We start from the raw sequence: 21,088 nt of genomic DNA, 5'->3' as shown, positions 1-21,088 counted from the left end.
TTGTGCACCGCAAATGTTGTTATCTCTGGTGTTAATTCCAACTGATGATAGCCCCATTTCAGCTCTAGCTTGCTAAATATAGCGGAGCCGTTCTTGTTTTGGAGTATTTCATCCACCGTAGTAACAGTGTTGGGGGTAACGCGTTACAAAAGTAACGCAATTACAGTAATGTATTACTATTTGCTGTAACGCAGTAATATAACGCATTACTAATACATTTTCGGTAATATTTTACTCGTTACAATCTAAGTAACGCGCGTTACAACGCATTTTAACCCGTTTAGCTGTTGTTTTTTAAAGAATTCACCAACACCGCGTCCGCGAGACATCCCGACAACAGAAAAAAGCGTTGGGAACGCGGCGCGGCGGAACGTAGCGCCGCTGGACACTGTTTGTGTGGGGACTGTTCAGTGAGCAGAGCCGGCAGGGAAAAGTCAACAGTGCGGCGTGTCCGCGTGTAACTTAAATCTACCATGGTCTCAGCGTTAGGGCTCGGCCAAGTGAGGCTTTATTAATATATGGGCTTTATACATTTATTAAATATATATGTGCGCGGAGTCGGCGAGGAGCTGCGCGCGGCGAGGAGCCCGAGCCGGGCGCACAGTCAGTCGCGCTGTGAGAGCGGATTTATGGTTCCGCGTTAAATCGACGCAGAGCTTTCGCCGTAGGGTACGCAGTAGTTTGCGTAACCCACGGCGTATGGCCTGCGTTGGTGTAACGCGGAACCATAAATCAGCCTTAAACCACACCTGCAGCCCATCAGGAGGAGAGGTTAAACAGCTGCGAGTTGTTGATTGTTGGTTCGTTTTGTTAACTCTGAGAGCTTTATTGGTTTGTTTGTTAGCTTGCTGGTGTTTTTTTTCTCTCTGGGAGTTATTTATGAAGAAGTTCTGAGTTCCCTGTGAGCAGTATTCGAGTTGAGGGGGGATGAGGGGTGATGTGATGGCACCCCCCCTGAAATTAAAACGGTCCAAATCATCCCCCCCTGAAATAAAAACGGTCCAAATCATCCCCCCCTGAAATAAAAACGGTCCAAATCATCCCCCCCTGAAATAAAAACGGTCCAAATCACCCCCCCTGAAATAAAAACGGTCCAAATCATCCCCCCTGAAATAAAAACGGTCCAAATCATCCCCCCCCCTGAAATAAAAACGGTCCAAATCATCCCCCCTGAAATAAAAACAGTTCAAATCATCCCCCCCCTGAAATAAAAACGGTCCAAATCATCCCCCCCTGAAATAAAAACGGTCCAAATCATCCCCCCCCTGAAATAAAAACGGTCCAAATCATCCCCCCTGAAATAAAAACGGTCCAAATCATCTCCCCTGAAATAAAAACGGTCCAAATCATCCCCCCTGAAATAAAAACGGTCCAAATCATCCCCCCTGTAAAACTGCCATCCCTCCTTTCCATCCCTTATGTCATTTCATCAATGAATGTGGTTTTACTGCTATTTCAACATTTAGAGTCATCACCAGAAAAATAACATTTGACAATTTTCACCTGTTTCAAGTAAATTTTCACTTGAAATAAGTAGAAAAATCTGCCAGTGGAACAAGATTTATCTTTTTTTGCTATTTTGTTGAAAGTAACTCAAAAGTAATACACAAGTAGTGTAACGCATTACAATTCAGATATAGTAATATTGTAATGTAACTAATTACTTTCAAATGACAGTAACTAGTAATATATAATGTATTATATTTTGGATGTAACTTGCCCAACACTGCGTAGTAATAGGGTACCGTTCCCTCACAATTGCCTCATTAGCCCTTCTCATATCTAGGAACATCCTGATGTCCATGTCAGGTTTTGGGAGCACGACCACTGGGTTTTGGGGCTTTCGACTCGTTCTATAATGTCCATGTTCATGTTTTTTTTTTCCACAGGCTTTCTGAGGTTGTATGGTTTGCGTCGGAGTGGCTGAGCCACAGGTTTCACTTTCGGGTCTATGTACAGGCCAATCTGCTTGGTGTTCAATTTTCCCACTCCCCTGAATACACTTGGGCATTGCTGCTGGAGATATCGCTATATTGCTGCTTTAATATCTGTAACAGCTGAAATATTTTCATGTATATTCTACACCCCTAACTTAATGGCTGTCTTTTTCCAATGAGTGGTTCACCATTGCCTTTTAATAACAATGAATTCTGCCTGTTCAGTTTTGTTACCAATTGTGATTTCGCACTGAAATTCCCCTTTTAAATGGCAGTGCTTGATTGGATGAGTATGGATACAGGTTTCTCTGTACTTTTGGTAGATATGAATGACACTTTATCTTTTCTGCCTTCAATCTGTTCCACACATTTTCTCCCATCACATTACTTGTAGCACCTGAATCTACTAACATTTTCAAGTCTACTCCCCCCACACAAAAGATAAGTCTCTCTGACATTGCATCCTCTTTTACAACAAATGCAAACTCTTTTTGTTCTTCCCCAGCATTGTTAACATTTTGTTTCTTTGATCCGTTTGTGCAGCATACTTTTGAGAAATGGTCTTTTCCATTACACTTCTGACATGTCTGTCCACGTGTAGGGCATTTGGGATCTTTTCCCATATGATTAGTGTAACAACAACATCTGTAACATTTTCTTTCAGGTTTTCTGTCTTCTTTATCTATTGTCTTTCCTCTTATTTGTGTATTTACCTCCTTTTTGTGTGACACGATGAACAGTTTCTGTGTCTCCCCTTTCTTCATTCAGAGACATGGCCGCCACCTGTTCCGCTATTCTTTCACACTGGGAGACCACTATCAATGTGCAGGCTAATGTCAGCTCACGTCCCTCCTCCTGTTTTTCCGCGCACAAAATCTGATGTACATTTGCTCAGAATTGCATCTCTTATCTGGTTATCTCTTTCGCCGTCTGTCTCAGACGTGTGGAAAATTGTTGCACAGTCTCACCTTGTTTCTGGTACAACTTGTGAAACGTCTGACAGGCAAAGGCAATATGAACTTGGGGAACGAAGTAAGTATTCAGCGCGCCAACCGCGGCTGCATAGTCCGTCGCTGTTCCTGTGTTTGGCAGAGTCACAAATGTATCCTGAACATCTGGTCCCGCGAGGTGCAAAAGTAGAGCTTGTCTCCTCTGTATTGTAGCGTCTGATCCATCAGCATTAATTATCAGTCCTTTCCCATCTGCATACAACTCAAACGATGTCAGCCACCGTGTCCATCTCAGTCCTAACTTAGCTGGTTCGGCCTAACATGCAAACGGTTGAAGATTTTTCCATGCTAGCTGCTACTCAAACTCACGTAGCTTCACTTTTCTTCAAAGGTCTTACATCCTCATCGCCATTGTTGTGTGCCAATCTTAATACTTAATCGTGCATCCTGAATATAATCATGACATAAAGTTTCTTCTTTTACTTGCTTTATTAATGGACCGACATTACAAGTGAACACTACCCGCCTCCCGGCTGCGGTCTCTATATTAACACACTTCCTGTTTACCCTCATCATGTGACCTACGTAACCCAATACATGACGGTATTGGTGGGTAAGTTATAAGCAATTCATTGACGGACTTCAGTATTTCCCCTCTTTGTTCCTTCCTAGTCCTCCCAAATACATGAATCTTCTTAAACTGGTCATAATGATACAATTTAATGTTAAAATAAAAGCTATGAGTAATTTCTTCGAGTGGCTGGGAAATTAAAAAGTTAGGAGATAATAGTCAAACAAAAGAAAGCAAACTCTTGGTAGGGACTATTTCCTATGGCGGATTAATATACATTTACTGAATGGAGGGGTATAAGACAGTTTTATTTATAAAACATTTATATTGAGATGTATTTGATGTCATATTTGTGTGATCCAGGCAGTTAAAGGACGCTCAATGTTGTGCTAAAGGCACATCTGAGTAACTTAAATCTTTACAACTTAAAGATAAATTTACTAAACATCAGCTTCCATTTTGCACAAATCAGTAAATATATTTTCGATATAGTCATAACATTTGTTGACAGGCTTTCTCATCATTTCACTGAGGTGTTTTCACCCCAAATATTTAGCAGCTTTTATAAATTACCTTACTGACACAAAGCTGAAATACAGTTTGTCTAGAAAACTGTTATAAGATTCACTTTCTGTTTTTTGTTCCTCAAAATCAGATCTGGCAATTTTTTAATCCTTCTTTTTGACTTATAATACTGTGGAATTTTGTGTTGTTTTGTAATTTGAGCCAAATTAAACGTTTAACTAGCAAATAGCCCATTAGCACACTGAATAATAAGTACATAGTGATGAGGCGAGTTCATTAAGGGGAACATTTGAATAAAAAAAGGACACATTTTTTTGTGTGTTTGAAAGCATTTATTGAGGTATCTGAAGCGACTCCATTCAGTGGGTTGATGAGACATGCAGGGATCTGTGACAATACAGACCCAAATAAATCTAAACAAAAAGATGTTTTTGTCCCATCCAGCCTTTTTTTTTTTTTTTTAAATGATACATATTTTTGTTCCTGTTAGGTGTTTTCTCTTCCCACTGCCGTCTCGTACGTGGCCAGGAGGCCAGGAAGCCAGGGTAACTTGAATCAGAGTTAGTCAAAAATTGTATCACTTCCTTTTGTTTCTGACTAATTAGCATTTTAAGTGCTTGAATTGGTTTAATTAGTAATGAGATGTATGGATTTAAATGGAGTATAATTGGGTTATAATTTGAATTTATGTCCCTTAAAAAGTGGCTTGAGGTGATGGAATTAAGTTGAATTGTTTAACCGTTTGTTGGCTGAACGACATGAACAAGATTGGGTTGTTTGTTAATGATTATTTACCAAATGCTAACATTTAAAAAAATACAATTCAGTTTTTAAATCTAAATTGAACAACAGATCATGTAGTTGACAGTTTATCGTTTTGTACGTTTTGATGTACATTCATGTGACATGTGGTTAAAATGTTTCCTGTCAGCTCTCAAATGTGCATCACATAATGGCCCAAGAAAAGAAACATCTCTTTTATAGAAAACAACAGAGAATAAAAAGGAAAAGTGAACACAAAACATCACTTTTGAAAATAATTTTTGCAAAGGGTAAAACCACAAACATATCTGAAAAGGAAACAAAACTCTCAACAGTCAGGCTGTCAATTCAGTTCAATTTTATTTATATAGCGTCTAATACAACAAAAGTTGTCTCTAGATGCTTTCCAGAGACCCAGAACATAAACCCCGAGCAATTATTACATAAACAATGGCAGGTAAAAACTCCCATAGTTGGAGAAATGGCATGGAGCTGCCGTTGCAATGCAACCCAGTCACCTCCATCCATGCTCTTCGTTCTCTGGAGTCATGCCGTTTCTCTTTACCGTTTCTGTCACGTCGTGCACTCACTCTTCCTGTCACTGGATTAAAAGATAGTTGTTTCCCACGAGTTACGGGAATTCAGTGGCACGAAATAAACAGTTCACAAATTGTTTTGTCTGTGGTTCAGGAGGGTGCCAGCCGTGCAGAACAACCTGATCTCACAAAAATCCGTGAAATGCCCACGACCTCTCACCACTATTTTCCGTGGTATATACATGGAAAATGGTATAATTCCGTGTGAGCACCACGGATATTGTACCATGCAAAGTCAATGGGATCCGTTGTCGTGATATATACACGGATTATGACATTATTATTTATATATTATTCTTTATCATTTATATATTATTCTTTATCATTCTTTATCACTCCTTATCATTATCATATTATTCATTATCATGGCTAAATTATGAGTTTTTGTCGCGCAAGGTACTGTTTGTTACTGTCAGTTTGTAAAAGCATGTTTTTAACGCTGTTTTAGCAGTGTTTTATTGAGGTTTTAATGGGAACACCACGGATCTAGTACTATGCGAAGTCAATGGGATCCGTGGTCGTGATATATACACGGATTATGACATTATTATTATTTACATATTATTCTTTGTTATAGTGGCTGAATTATGAGTTTTTGTTGCGCAAGGTACTGTTTGTTACTGTCAGTTTGTAAAAGCATGTTTTTAATGCTGTTTTAGCAGTGTTTTATTGAGGTTTTAATGGGAGCACCACGGATATAGTACTATGCGAAGTCAATGGGATCCGTCACCCGATTTGACTGCTGTCATACCATTGAATGAAGGACAAAACGTTAACAATCATCCCATAGATATGGGCCAGTAGGGTCACCGTGTGTGGTGCCTTTTTCGGGCCTTTTTTGTGTGTTTTTTGAATAGTTCACTAACGCTTTGAGCTGGGAGGCTGATTTTTGACTATGTTGCAATGCAGAAGGCCCTTTGCTAGGATATTTTGGTCCCGTGTCTGTACGACTTCCACAGAGCTAGTTGGCGTTGCAGAAGGTTCACAGAGTTGAGACTTGGCAAGCTCAATCTAAGCCCCATATGGAGGCCACAGGTCGAGTTTTACTTGGTTTGGTCAAATGTTGTGGCAACTGCGTCCATTCGAATGTTGGAAAAGGTGAAGTTTCAAAGCCCTGCCCATCGAAAAGTACTAAATAAATAAATAATAATAATAATGTCATAATCCGTGTATATATCACTACAACGGATCCCATTGACTTTGCATGGTACAATATCCGTGGTGCTCACACGGAATTATACCATTTTCCGTGTATATACCACGGGAAATAGTGGTGAGAGGTCGTGGGCATTTCACGGATTTTTGTGAGATCAGGTTGGTGCAGAAACAGATGCTACGGGTTCATTTCATAGATGGGGTGGGAAGGCCCGAGACTTGGAGCTGCCGTGTTTTGGGATTTTCCTGCACGGACATGGACATAAAGTTAAATCAGATTCTGTTTTCAAAATGACGACATCCAGGAGTCTGCAAGTAGCCATCAAAACAAGTCTCACCTTTATGCAGAAGATGGGCTGTAAAGCATATTATTATCACGACAGTGAAAAAAGCCAGGATTCCTATAACTCGGTGCATGTAATGCCAGAAAACACTCTGCGTGGGGCTCTCTACGAGATGAAGGAAGACATCAAATTAGTATCATATAACTGTTGATATATGAGCCAAACACCGGTGACTCAACATAAGAGGAATATTTCTCACCTGTAGTCAAAGCTGGAGCTGTAGTGAGCTCTGTATCACCTGAAAAGGATTGAGAATATTTATTTACTACAAAGAACATCATTCAACAGCTTTAACTTTCTTCATGTACCACAACGGTCCTGACTGACCCTTGATCACGACGTTGATGACGTGACTCACGCTGCCCCCGCTCCGACACTGGTACCGACCCGAGTCGCTCCTAAGAGCGCGTTGGATTATCAAATAGGACTTTCCCTCCAGCTCGTCTACCACCTCCGTCTTAACCTGATGTTTACTGATGACACCCACACGGACACCAGTGTGTGTAAGTTTATGCCAGGAGATTTTTGGTGGGAGATCGTCGCAGAAAGCAACCGAGCAGTTAATCCTGAGTTCTTGTCCGAGAAATGCTTCATAAACTGTGTTGCGGCGCACTGTAATTTCTGGGTGACAGTCGCCTGCAGCAGGAACAGACCAAGACATATGTCACATGATGGGACACTTTCTTTTGCTGCAGTGTGAACACTTTAGTCATAGTAAAAGCTGTGTGGGGTTTTCCTGCAGCAGCTGGGTCCGCGAGATTCAGGTCAGGAAACCGTCAGTGGTTGAAGCACCAAGTGACTTTTGTTTCCTTGTCACATTAAACACATTCTTCCAACTTCAGTAGTTAGAATTTTACATTATTATCTGCTAACTTTTATAAAAAAATTTTACTGAATCCTAACTGATGCTGAAAATTCTTATATTTGCATGTTTTCTTTGCTCAGTTGTGCAGCCATGTTGTCCTGTGCTGTGTTCCTTGTTTTCAACCCCCTACTTCTACATACCTGAAAAATCTACGTTGAAGATTTTATGGTCCTCATTTTTCTCAAGCTTTACTCCAACGCATGATCAACATCAAACATTGTATATTTGCATAATTTGAATATTAATGCTAAAAAGATTTGTATGTTTCTTATTTGTGCAGCCACATTGCTCAGTACTTGGTGTTTTGTTTTAAGTGTTGACCTGAAAAATCTACAATTTTGTGATTTTGCCTTTGGCTTTACTCCAAAAGGGATGTGCATATGTAGGGATAGGGTTAAGGGATTGAGATTGAGCTGGATGCAAGTGCTAAGTTGCTGAAAACTCACCATTGACAGAGACGTTGATGTTGTGACCCATATTGCCTGGAATCAGACACCGATAAAAACCTTCATTTTTTTTAATGTTTCGGAAGATCAGATAGGATTTTCCTGCAGATTCATTTTCATGTTTCCACTCCACTTCAGTGTCTCCATCACTGATGACGATGGCATGAAGACCAGAATCTTCATCTTTATACCACCGGACTTCTGGAGGTGAAGCATTACAAAAAGTAACTGGACATTCAATCCTGAAATCTTCTCCAAGAACAGCTTCATACTTTGTGAAGCGGCGTACTCTGATTTCAGAGTAACAGTCGGAGTCTTCAACTGCTAAAAAAAAGATGCAGACAAGCGTTTATATGAAAAATGAGGAGTTAATTTGTTTTTATTTGAGTCTACAAACAGCTCATAATAGTATACAGTATCATGTAACTAACTTGCAATTCAGCTGCAATGGGGAAGTTGCGAGCTTAATGCCACGAAGCCTAAAGGCGTGTGGAGACGTACAGAAGTCAGTCAAATACAGAGCAAACAGACAAGTTATTGGTATCAGAGGACCAGAATTAGGACTGACTGGCCAGGCTATTTATACAGGATTTATTCAGCTAAAACATTTCTAAACAATATTAGATTGGATCTGCTACTACAAATCCGTACTTGCACATATTTGAAGCTTCCCGTATATCTGGACATTTTGGTCTCATATTGTCACATCGAAGTTTAAAGTGTGGATCTTTTAACTTCATTTACTCGTAACATGAGGCTTCAGTGCTAAAAAACGAATTAAGTAGTCAATTAAATGAACTATAGCCTACTAACTTTTAGAAATGTCATCTGTGTAAAATTAGTTACGTTTCTTGGCCAAGTATCAGGCCACTGAAAAACTCACAATCACCTTTAACCAACACTCCATTCCAGGTTTTAATTTCTTTAAACCTTTTAAACTTTTCCGTGTTCTATGAAATTTAACAGTGCTACGCATTCTTATTTCAGGTACTGAGACAAAGACCCACTGAAAGTATTACACTGCAAAATCTCAAAATCTTAAGGAGAATATTTGTCTTATTTATTTCTTATTTTTAGTCAAAAAAAATCTCATTACACTTAAAACAAGACTCATCACTGGAAAAAACAACAATTTTCACCTGTTTCAAGTAGATTTTCACTTAAAATAAGTAGAAACATCTGCCAGTGGAACAAGATTGTTTTGTTTGTAATGCGAAGATAAATCTTGTCCCACTGGCAGACTTTTCTATTTATTTCAAGTGAAAATTTACTTGAAACAGGTGAAAATTGTCAAATAAGTTATTTTTTTGGTGATGACTCTTGTTTTAAGTGTAATGAGATTTTTTGACTAAAAATGAGACATTTTAACTAGAAATAAGACAAATATTCCTGGTAAGATTTTGAGTTTTTGCAGTGTAGTAAATGACCCAAAGTACAGTTTAGTAGAGTATTGGAGTAGTAACTTACTATCAGCGTCCAGATCGAAGATTACCAAGGCTGAAATCAGCAGATAAAAAATAAAACTGCAATTTTTATGTTTCATGCTGGTCACTTGAGGAAAAATCGACTTCTGTGAAGTGTATGTGCATCACAGGTACATACTGTGGTTGACTTTACTTCCTGTTTTCTGTTTCAGGGGTCTTTAGCAAGTCATAGATCATGCTGCCACACCTAACACTACATATACACAACGTCTTCAGTACACACTCGCCTCTTTTAACACAAAGTTTTGGTCATTTTTGAAGCCGCATTTTTCTTTTTGAGTGTTTTACAGGAAGAACAGCACTAGAGAAATATTTTCATATAATTTAATCATTTTTTATAGTTACACAACTTCTTTGATTGCACACAAAGATTATTATTACATTCTGAATACAAACACACTCAATAGTAACAAAATATAATTGTCATTCATATTGTCAAAGTTTGTCAAATGCTGATATAGTACAAACTGCAGAACATGCAATCGTGTCAGAAGTTCAGGTCAAGGATGTGCAGCAGCACGAGTAAGGTGGTTGGTAAGTTATAAGCAATTCATTGACAGACTTCAGTAATTCCCCTCTTTTACTCCTTTTATAGTCCTCCCAAATACATGAATCTTCTTAAACGGGTCATAATGATACAATTCAATGTTAAAATAAAAACTATTGGGTAATTTCTCTGAGCAGCTGGGAATTTAAAATTTTTGGACATAATAGTCAAACAAGAGAAAGCAAACTCTTGGTAGGGACTATTTCCTGTGGCGGATTAATATACATTTACTGAATGCAGGGGTATAAGACATTTTTTTTTCGTGTAAAGAAATTTAAAAAATAAAACAAACAGTTTCTCGTCCTATTAACAAAATACGAGTACTGGTATAACTTTGTAGCGCACGTTTTTGAATCATGTTATAGAATTTCTGAATTCTATAACAATTATTGTTGTATTTTTTTCTGTTAACCTCTTAGTAGATTAATCATATGAGGATTTTATTCCTCATAAAATTTTAGATTTTAAAAGGAAAAAAGAGGATTTTAGCAGATATTACTGTGACAGGGAAATACAAACCCTTAGGATTTCAAGGGTGGATTCGGTAGCGCAGTTCGGTAGTGGATGAATACACATTCGCTGCTTGTGTAGGTAAGAATCCAGGGCTGTTCCATGTGCTTTGAGTTAAATAAGCAAAAAACAAAAAAATAAATGTGTCTATTTCCTACTAGTAACAAAGCAAATCATCAAGATTGTGTTTTTCTTGTTTAGTTTTTCTGTTTTGTGTTTAATGCTGTTTATTTTTGTGTGTTAGCTAGTGCTTGCTTGCTAACAATAACGTAGCCGGTTTACTTCTGTTTTCCTGAAGTTTTAACTTGAAAAGCCACTGAAGAGGAAAAATTCATTAGAAATGAGTAAATAGAAAAGAGTTGGAGGAGTAAAACACACCCTTTTCTGCTTACGCCAAGAACCGTTGCGTAGGGAAACGAGGCTATCAGCCTCAAAAACACACGGTTCAACTTAACACGTTTGAACAAGCACCCACCAAGCTCCCACCAAGCTCCAACCAAGCACCAACCAAGCTCCAACCAAGCACCAACCAAGCTCCAACCAAGCACCAACCAAGCTCCAACCAAGCTCCAACCAAGCTCCCACCAAGCTCCAACCAAGCACCAACCAAGCTCCAACCAAGCACCAACCAAGCTCCAACCAAGCACCAACCAAGCTCCAACCAAGCTCCAACCAAGCTCCCACCAAGCTCCAACCAAGCACCAACCAAGCTCCAACCAAGCACCAACCAAGCTCCAACCAAGCACCAACCAAGCTCCAACCAAGCTCCAACCAAGCTCCCACCAAGCTCCAACCAAGCACCAACCAAGCTCCAACCAAGCACCAACCAAGCTCCAACCAAGCACCAACCAAGCTCCAACCAAGCTCCAACCAAGCTCCCACCAAGCTCCAATCAAGCTCCAACCAAGCACCAACCAAGCTCCAACCAAGCACCAACCAAGCACCAACCAAGCACCAACCAAGCACCAACCAAGCTCCAACCAAGCTCCAACCAAGCACCAACCAAGCTCCAACCAAGCTCCAACCAAGCTCCAACCAAGCTCCAACCAAGCACCAACCAAGCTCCAACCAAGCTCCAACCAAGCTCCCACCAAGCACCAACCAAGCACCAACCAAGCTCCAACCAAGCACCAACCAAGCTCCAACCAAGCTCCAACCAAGCTCCCACCAAGCTCCAACCAAGCACCAACCAAGCTCCAACCAAGCACCAACCAAGCTCCAACCAAGCACCAACCAAGCTCCAACCAAGCACCAACCAAGCTCCCACCAAGCTCCAATCAAGCTCCAACCAAGCACCAACCAAGCTCCAACCAAGCACCAACCAAGCACCAACCAAGCTCCAACCAAGCACCAACCAAGCACCAACCAAGCTCCAACCAAGCACCAACCAAGCACCAACCAAGCTCCAACCAAGCACCAACCAAGCACCAACCAAGCTCCAACCAAGCTCCAACCAAGCTCCAACCAAGCACCAACCAAGCTCCAACCAAGCTCCAACCAAGCTCCCACCAAGCTCCAACCAAGCTCCAACCAAGCACCAACCAAGCTCCAACCAAGCACCAACCAAGCACCAACCAAGCTCCAATCAAGCACCAATTAAACACCAATCCAACACCAACCAAGCTCCCACCAAGCTCCAACCAAGCTCCCACCAAGCTCCAACCAAGCTCCCACCAAGCTCCAACCATCTCACTTCTGCATTGAGGCTCATAAGGAGCTAAAATTCATTGCAGTTCCTCGACTGACCACTGGAGGGCTCCAAAAGCAAGTCAATCTCCGCAGACTCCCATGTTAAAATGTTTAACTTTAGAGCAGAAATAAACGAAGTTCAAAGAAACGTTATGGCCTCACTTGTTTGGTTTCCATGACAACTTTAAGGGGGTGAATTTTTCTGTACCACACCAGGAAAGTTTATATTGACCACTAAATTTATTTCTAATATAATTGACAGTCGGCTCAGCCAGGGCTAGCTGCTATCACTTCCACATCTCTACTGGTAATCTTCATGCTACCGCGCTTAGCGAAGCAACCACCCATTTGTATTAACCCAGCATCGGCTAAATTTGATGGTCTTTTTTGGTTTCGCTGTCGAATCAACATGTTACACATTACATCCCGCTGTAAATATCTGATGGAAGATCTGCAGATATTTCCGCAGGGTTCGGCTGAAGGAAGTGGGAGAAAAGCTAACTTTGACTGACATACAGTGGTCATGTTTCCTTCGTCTTCCAGATCAACATGGCTGCAACCCGCAAACAGAAAAATGGGCTTCTAAACCACTCTTCAGAAACCAATGGGTCACGTGACCTAATGGTTTGCCGTTTTATGGTCTATGGTACAGACAAACAGACGAAGGCCAACAAGGAAATGAGAAATTTTGCTTTTTATAAACGGACCACTGGAGATTGGTATCAAAAGCGAGTCATGCTCAAGCATCAAATACAGTTATTTTTCCTAAAATGCCCCCTTCTAATAAGAGTGATTCTGCTCTCTAACTGCTAAGTAGCGAAAGTAATGACAGTTAGCTATTAATGCCACGTACCACAATGCAGATGTGACTTAAAAACTCTCACCTTGTAAATTTGTGGCCTCATAATTTTACCTTTATGTGGTACATTGAAGTTTATTGTTTACTGTTGTCATGGATGCTAGATTTAGCTGTGGATATATGTTTTTGCTGTGAAGCTGGACATTTTAACATAACAGAACACTCCGCAACATAACAGAAAACTCCAACTCCTGCTCTGCTTCATGTTATTTAATAGAAACTCACTTATTCTGCTCTGTATTTTTTTTTTGGGGGGGGGTTACATATTTCGTTTATGTGACACTTTTCTTACTCCGGATGGGGTGAGTCTCAGTTCACCGACATCATTCTCTTTGGCTGCGTTTCTATTCAACCATCTTGATGTACTCCATAGGTCTGAGGGCGGGAAATGCTACTTAACATGAAATGCAGGCGGAAAATCAATCAACACTGTGTGTGAAATTATCAAACATTCATGCAGTGCTTTAGTTTACAGTTGTATTTATTTGATTCAGTTCATGAGTGTCATTTTGCAGCCGACCGCTTGCTTGTGCTGCGTGTGCTGAAGTATGTTTGGAGTCCGCCCATCCTTGCTGCTGCATGATGACTCCCAGTAAAGAGATGAGTTAAGTGAAGGACTCCTCCACTCAAATGTCCACTCCTGGTCTTCTGCTGTGGGTTTGTCTCCTTATAACACACGGATAGCTGCGTACTCTGATGTCGCATCCATTGGCCTCAGCGCTCGAGCAGCAGGTCGCTGTGGCACATCGTGGTTGAGAGCAGCATACACAACAGAACCGTACTCCACCTCAGCTGCTTTTACTCTGTCCTCTTTCATCTGCTCAGAAAGCTGCTCACTATCTCTTGATGATCTCAACCCATTGGGGTGCCGTGATGGGGACTTCCTCTTGGTAGACCTTCGAGGGGGCAGCACGCAGGGGCTTCCTCTTGGCGAAGGATGGAGGTTGGCGTGTGAGAACGGTTGCTCGATCATGCCAATGGTCTCATACTGTAATCACAGTGTAAATTATAATTATTGAAGGAAGGATTAACGAAGAAGGGTAGGATCTTTTCACTTTTCCACTCTTACCTGGTTTTCAGTTTGGATCCTTTCCTTCGATTTCCCTGGAAAGTTAACATTTGGCAAATTTAGTGACCGTGACAAATGTAATATATATATATATATACATATATATATATATATATATATATATATATATATATATATATATATATATATAAATAATATGTGAATTAAAAAAAAAAGAATCTCACCTTTGCATCCTCTCATCGATATGACAGATATAATTATCGCAATGATGACAAACAAGACGATCCCGGCACCACAGTACAAATATAGCCATACATTCTCTGGGGATTCAGGTTGATCTTCTGCGAGAACAAAACAACGTGTGACTCAATATGAAATACATATACGTGATGGAGCCTGAGAGAGAAAATTAGACTGAAACCTTTGCTTGTGTTATTCGTCTGTGTAGCATTGTTCCTCCTCACAGAGCCTGTGAAGAATTCAAAATGATATGAATTTAAAACTTAAAGGGGACCTTTTATTAAAAAAAACAAGTTTTTTCTTGCTTTAACATATATAAAGTGGTCTCCCCTCAGCCTGCCAACTCAGAGAAGGAGGAAAGCAACCAAATTCTGCAGTGTCTGTACAGCCGCCCGGATGAGCCATCCAGTGTGATGTGGCTTCTACGAGCCGTTCAGATTCTGACCCCATCGTTACGTAACGACGGGCGCGATTTACATAGGTTGGCCTCCGATGCGTGAAACCACACCCACAACTAACTCCGCCGGCCGGAGCCTCCGCCATTTTTCCGTAGCGGTGTATGGCGTCATTCAGGCAGCCAATCAGCACAGAGCCTCATTATCATAGCCCCGCCCACTCAGAATCCCGCATAGATAATGAGGTTAGAGAATGGGATGATAAAGACATGGTTTAGAGGCTGAATTTCTAATTTATTTAGCAAAAACAATCAAAAGCATGTTTTTAAGACACTGTTTAAAATAGGTATTAGATGCCATAATAGGTCCCCTTTAAGTTGGCTCTTAAAAATATCAGCAGTGTAATATGGATTTAATGACTTGACATGACCCAGTTCCAAGTCAAGCTTCAGCGCTTCCACCTGCCCCTTTACCTCGCAATGACCTTTTAGACAAAGGGTTGAAAATATTCCCTTAAGTAATTGGAGACCCCTGACACTTTGTTTTTCATCATGTCAACGGAAGCAAGTTCATGAAACACTTGAGTGCTTGAAGTTTCAAAAATCTCAACTTCATTCTAGTCGCCTCACTCCTAGACAATTATTTGCATTTATAAAGAACAAAACACAGAAATTCAAAAGAGATTTCTTTGGCAACTGATATTAGATGTGAAATTATACCAAACTGTTGCACAAATTAACAATAATGATGTTAGTATTAGCAAATAGTATTTTATTGCTCAGTACTTGGTGTTTTGTTTTAAGTGTGGACCTGAAAAATCTATGATTTTGTGGTCATTATTTGCCTCAGGCTTTACTCTAAAAGGGACGTGCAGGTGCAAAATGTACAGACAGGGTTAAGGAGCTGGATGCAAGTGTTACGTTGCTGAAAACTCACCATTGACAGAAACTTTGATTTTGTGACCCACAGTGTCTGGCATCTGACACCAATAAAAACCTTCATCATTTTTTTGAATGTTTCGGAAGATCAGATAGGATTTTCCTGCAGATTCATTTTCATGTTTCCACTCCACTTCAGTGTGTCCATCACTGCTGTTGATGGCATGACGACCAGAGATCTCATCTTTATACCACCGGACTTCTGGAGGTGCAGCATTACAAAAAGCAACTGGACATTCAATCCTGAAATCTTCTCCAAGAACAGCTTTATACTCTGTGTTGCGGCGTACTTTGATTTCAGAGGAACAGCCGGAGTCTTCACCTGCTGAAAAAGAAAAAATGCAGACAAGCGTTTAGATGACAAATTAGGAGTTTATTTTAGTTATATCCAAAAAAACATCTCATGATACGATAGTATACAGCCATACTACTTCACTTCATAAACCCTTCTCATTCAGTCATCCCGAAGGGACAAAAGATATCTCAGTTGTTGGAGTGGATTTATGGAATGGGTTGAGTGATGGGTTGAAGCAATGTACAAATATAAATCAATTTAAAAAACGGTAAAAAAAGGAAGTTCTGGGAAGTTATTTGATTGAGGAGGAATTATGTTAAGGAAAGATTGTGTTTGTTAGCTGGTTAGGTGCAAAGGCACAACCAATGGTAAAATTGGTAGCCTAATAGGTAAATTAGCAGCTATTTATTATTAATATTTATGTTTAATTTATAATAGAGGTAACAAAGGGGCAGGGTTAAATAAGTTTTACTTCTACCTGCTCCTTTTCGGACACTGTTTTTTTTTTCTCCCTGTTTGTATTACGTTTTGGTTGTTGTTGCTTTTTTTCTGTATGTTTTGAATTTGTTTTAAAATTTTCAATCAATCAAAGATACCAAAGCAGCTGCAAACGGACCGGGCTGGACTTTACTACACGACTCACAGGAGCGTCCAAGAGCCACTTTCCAAAGCAACCAAGATGGCTCAAAAATTGCAAATAAAATCTTGGATCAAAACGTTGTCTACTTTGTAACTAATGGCGTCTGGAGGGAGTTTGTTCTTCCTCCTGGAAATCAGTCTCATCCAGACTAACCAGGATAATGTTTTTTATTCTATGAAAGAGGGAAATAATTTGGATGGCTGGCTGGGCTAAGGGATTGGGATTTATTTGGACAAAACAATAAAAGCAATCATAGATTGGAGCTGTAACTCCAAACACATACATGTATTATTGGAAATCTATATCTTGCATGCAGTATTGTAAACGCAGGGTCAAAAGGTGAAAGGAAAGTCCCAATTAAGAATAAAAAAAAACAACAAAAGGCATAAATGTGACTCACAACCATCTACGGTAAATCACATAAATTATTTAATCACTGTGGGAACAAAAGCACTCGGAAACCTGTCATTTTGGTGAGTGGAAACATAATTTGCATAAAGATCAGCCGTTAGAGGAACTGCAAGTGATTCCCCACCCAAGCCAGACTGTCTCACGGGGAGAATCAGAGCCACATTATCTCACTTTAATCTTTTTCTCTGCATCTGAACGCTGAAACACGGCACGTGTTTCACACTGAGTTCATGATTGACCTCCTAAACTACATTTCATAATCACAACATTTCCAGCAGGCCTGTTCAGCTGTAAGGACACTTTTGATCACGTCAGTCTTGAAGCCGAGCTGTTAATTTTAACTGGATTAATTTCTTCTATATGTAAAAAAAAAAAAATAGCACAACAATTACATTGATGCTTAAAATAGAAAATGAACACATAATACAATAAAGTGAAAACAATTGAAATCCCATATTTATTCTGAAATACTATAAAACATAACAAATGTTTAAGTTTTTTTCTTAATTGTGCTCATTTTGAATTTGAACTAGTTGCCAATCATCGAACTAAAAGATGAAGTTACATCTACAATAGGCGGGTGGTTAGAAATGAGGCCAAATGAGACAGAAACCAGTTAGTTCACGCAGGAATCTCCAGCTTCTCACCCTTTACTTAAATGACTCCACCTTGTTCACATGTCTTTAGATTATGTTCACGTGTGTTGGATACGTGGTGGGGATGGATCATATCAGCACCTGGATACCAAAGCTTGCGCATGTTAAATCATCAGGACATGGAAGTCTTCTTTGCGAGAGCTGACTGAGTAACGAGCCTCCTGGGAGTCGAGGTGCAGGCGTGGACACACGGTTCAGCAATTTGAGCTGAACAGGACCAGATATAAAACTGCAATGAGTTTTGGTGATTTTCATAACTACAGTATAACCGTATAGTATAGCTGCGTATATTACTGAATTAAAAACTCTGCCATGTAAAGAGCCGGTTTTGGCTTTAAGATGGACTAAGGTGGAATGGAAAACAATCTTAACTAAGAGAAAATGTGGACACCATGTTTTATGTGCACAATAATAGTATTTTCATGTTCACTCTTAACAGGAACTGGATACATAGAAGCCTGATGCACCACCCCAACAAACTGCTGAAGTGTGACCGAGAGCGGAGGCTGATGCTTTTAAAAATGAAAGTCAGAAGAATATCGTATATAAGACACAGCTGAGGGCCGTTCTCCCACACCCTGCCATCAGTTCTGGCGTTCAATACCGAACAGGTCAGACCATCCTCATGCAGATAAAACAATCAGTAACATCTTCGCAAAGCACAAAAAATAAAATCATAAAGAATAAGGATAAAGATATGTTTGGCATTTCCCTCTTTTTGGTCAGCCACAATCAATAAAAGCAACTACCACATTCACAAATAACATGTATGATTAATGTAAGAAGGAAATGCATTTTCCTGTTTTGCTTATCTTTTCTCTATTTTTTCAAAGATGGGATCAACTCATCAAATATCCACGGACGGGTTGATTGAATTTAAGCCGTAACCACCCTGCAAGTCTTAAAATCACGAAAAACAAATGTAATAAAACATGCTGTATGTCAGTGTTCTGTTGCTCTCTTTCAATGAGGAGGAACCTTTACGCTTGTTATTGGTGCACAGTTGTAAAAGTCAGCCTCCATGGTATGGTGGGGCACGAGTGCACATGGGTAACTTAAATATCTCTCTACGGTAGTAATGAGGAGCGATATAAACGGGCTTTGGAGCAACATGCTGACATGCAGATAAATGTTTTTTTTCCAGGGAAGGTCTTGTTTATTTCAGCAAGTCCATGTCAAAGCACTTTCTGTGATGTACAATAATAATTAGCGGAGGCGCTAAGCGGTCGGTTAGCTTAAATTAACGTTCAACTTCCAAAACAACGACGGCTGATCTCAGTTTAAAATGTGGATTATTTCCCAGTCCTTGTGTTCTGCTTTTGTGGTCTTGAACTGTTACAATATTCAAGTTGAACTGTGTTTTTTGGAGTTTTAAAAGTTAATTTGTACACAATCATCTTTTCTTTTAAGGAAAAAAAATCACATCTGCTAAGTTCTGTTAGAAAAATAATGTTTAATCCCTCTGAGGAGAATAGTCGCCTCAGCGGCCCTGAGTCCGCACACCGATTTGGATCGATTTTATGACAGACGCCCTTCCTGACGGAACCCCACAAGTACAGGGATGGACAAACAACCAGTCACACCTACGGGCAACTTACAATCATCAATCAACCTAGCGTGCATGTTTTTGGACTGGGTAGCCAGAGTACCCGGGGAGAAACACCCAAACACTGGGAGAACATGCAAACTCCACACAGAGAGACTCCCGCCGGGCCCCGGAGTCGACCCAGGAACGTTCTGTGCAGCAACCCTGCTACCCACCTAGCCATCTTGCTTGACCCTAGTTAAGAAAAATAATACTCATTGCAAACATGAAATTGCAGAAAGTATGAGGGTCCAAAAACAGAATCAGGAGGATGTGGGCGATTAACGAACGTGTGAGCTGTTGGAAAAGAAAAGTCTATTTCTGGCTTAGTTGAGACATTTTTCAGCCTCATTTGTATTTGTGTATAAACCTTAATTGTTTCCATGTGGCGCACCACACATGACTAATGTGTCCTCGTTGTGGAAGATATGACCTGAAAGTCATACTTTTACCTTTTGAAAGTTATTTTCCAAACAGACACTCGTGTAAAAAAAAAAAAAGGTACATACTTTTTTTTGTGCATTTTTTTTTTTTTTTTACAAGTATATTTATTGATTTCAAAGGGTCAGACAATAGTGAATTAAATGACATTACAGAAATATGCACCCTCAAAAGGTACATACTTGCGAGTCAAAGCGACATAAAGGCCCGAGGTTTTTAAGCCATATCTGTAGTTTAAGTTTGTCTAAAGTTTAAGATGTAACTTAGCAGCTTCTGGAAACGGTGCAAACATGACAACGGCACTCTAGAGTTCACGAACTCTACCTTTACCAGGATATTGGGACTCTGGTCACAAAAACCTGACTGTGCCTACAGGAAGAAGAAATTAAACGTGCCCTGCACAAATATTAAGAAACCAGACTATGCAAAAATATTCACTTACTGTCCGCGTTTAAGGTGAGAAACAACAATGCCAAGATGGACACATCCAGGGGAGTCCAGCGATGATTTGGCCTCATGATGCAACCACCCAGCAAGCCTCCAGTCATCGTCCAATGTCAGTCAGCTCAAGCATGAACTGCTCTACTAAATACATTGTTAATTTGTCAGACAAAAAAAGAGAAATGCTGAAATCAGACCGTGCTGCTTCCTCTATTTGCAGTCACCTAACATTCTTCATGAGAGGGGTGGTGTGGAAGTGAGTTTAAATTCAGTGGGTGGTCTCATTTCTGCAAATTTTGCAAGTCCAATTCAGTTAAATGTATCAAAACCAGGGCTTCCTGCGTGATCACACTACAGCGAAAATCTCAAGCTGTACAATAATCTCCTTCCCTCACTCAGTCTTTTAATTTCCAAGGCTTGTTTCACTCACTACACCTTGACACCCCTTTTATAATTTCTTGGCACATCAGTGGTTTGCCTTCTACCTAACTTCCTCTCCCATTTGTTTCATCTTTGCTGTCTGCATCCCCTGCAGAGCTGTGCAAGCTTGTAGCACAGTGGTTTCAGTGGAGGGTGTACAGAGCTCTGCAGAAGGGATGGGAAGGCTGTGGCCTCTTTAATGACTATAATGCCCATATTGTCTACATGGTCGTGTGGTTGCTGTTGTGTAATTCAATCAGCTTGCGGACTGCTTATCTGCAAATGAACCAACTTCATTCATATTTTATTCAGAGTGACTTTTTATAAATAAGGAAAGTGGCTGTAAAACAGTTTGA

General features: G+C 40.2%; 3 protein-coding genes across 5 annotated transcripts; 1 reads left to right on the top strand and 2 right to left on the bottom strand.

The window, feature by feature from the left end:
• Nucleotides 1-6,614: 6,614 nt before the first annotated feature.
• LOC133424985 (B- and T-lymphocyte attenuator-like) lies at nucleotides 6,615-11,969 on the bottom strand. Of its 2 annotated transcripts, XM_061715611.1 has the most exons (5): nucleotides 9,619-11,969; nucleotides 8,152-8,475; nucleotides 7,040-7,078; nucleotides 6,835-6,945; nucleotides 6,615-6,742 (listed from the first exon to the last, which is right to left on the bottom strand). In XM_061715611.1, the coding sequence occupies exons 1-5, from the start codon at nucleotides 9,692-9,694 to the stop codon at nucleotides 6,675-6,677; spliced, it is 618 nt and encodes a 205-aa protein (XP_061571595.1). In that variant the 5' UTR covers nucleotides 9,695-11,969; the 3' UTR covers nucleotides 6,615-6,674. The 2 variants fall into 2 exon arrangements, 1 of the variants encoding a protein (XP_061571595.1); XR_009770927.1 differs by having other exon boundaries at nucleotides 6,635-6,945; nucleotides 7,040-7,476.
• On the top strand, nucleotides 10,142-12,413 carry LOC133424819 (uncharacterized). Its single transcript, XM_061715344.1, has 2 exons — nucleotides 10,142-10,169; nucleotides 11,104-12,413. Exons 1-2 carry the CDS (start codon nucleotides 10,142-10,144, stop codon nucleotides 12,411-12,413), a joined length of 1,338 nt encoding a protein of 445 aa, XP_061571328.1.
• Nucleotides 12,142-20,711, bottom strand: LOC133425309 (B- and T-lymphocyte attenuator-like). Of its 2 annotated transcripts, XM_061716086.1 has the most exons (6): nucleotides 20,314-20,711; nucleotides 15,842-16,168; nucleotides 14,692-14,739; nucleotides 14,495-14,611; nucleotides 14,310-14,344; nucleotides 12,142-14,228 (listed from the first exon to the last, which is right to left on the bottom strand). In XM_061716086.1, exons 1-6 carry the CDS (start codon nucleotides 20,417-20,419, stop codon nucleotides 13,908-13,910), a joined length of 954 nt encoding a protein of 317 aa, XP_061572070.1. In that variant the 5' UTR covers nucleotides 20,420-20,711; the 3' UTR covers nucleotides 12,142-13,907. The 2 variants fall into 2 exon arrangements, with proteins under 2 accessions (XP_061572070.1, XP_061572071.1); XM_061716087.1 differs by lacking the exon at nucleotides 14,692-14,739 and having other exon boundaries at nucleotides 20,314-20,710.
• Between the last annotated feature and the right edge of the window lie 377 nt (nucleotides 20,712-21,088).

Source organism: Cololabis saira, chromosome 24, assembly GCF_033807715.1.
Source record: "Cololabis saira isolate AMF1-May2022 chromosome 24, fColSai1.1, whole genome shotgun sequence".
Taxonomy (NCBI): Eukaryota; Metazoa; Chordata; class Actinopteri; order Beloniformes; family Belonidae; genus Cololabis; species Cololabis saira.
Note: the sequence above shows the minus strand (reverse complement) of the source record. Positions and strands in the feature narration are given on the sequence as shown.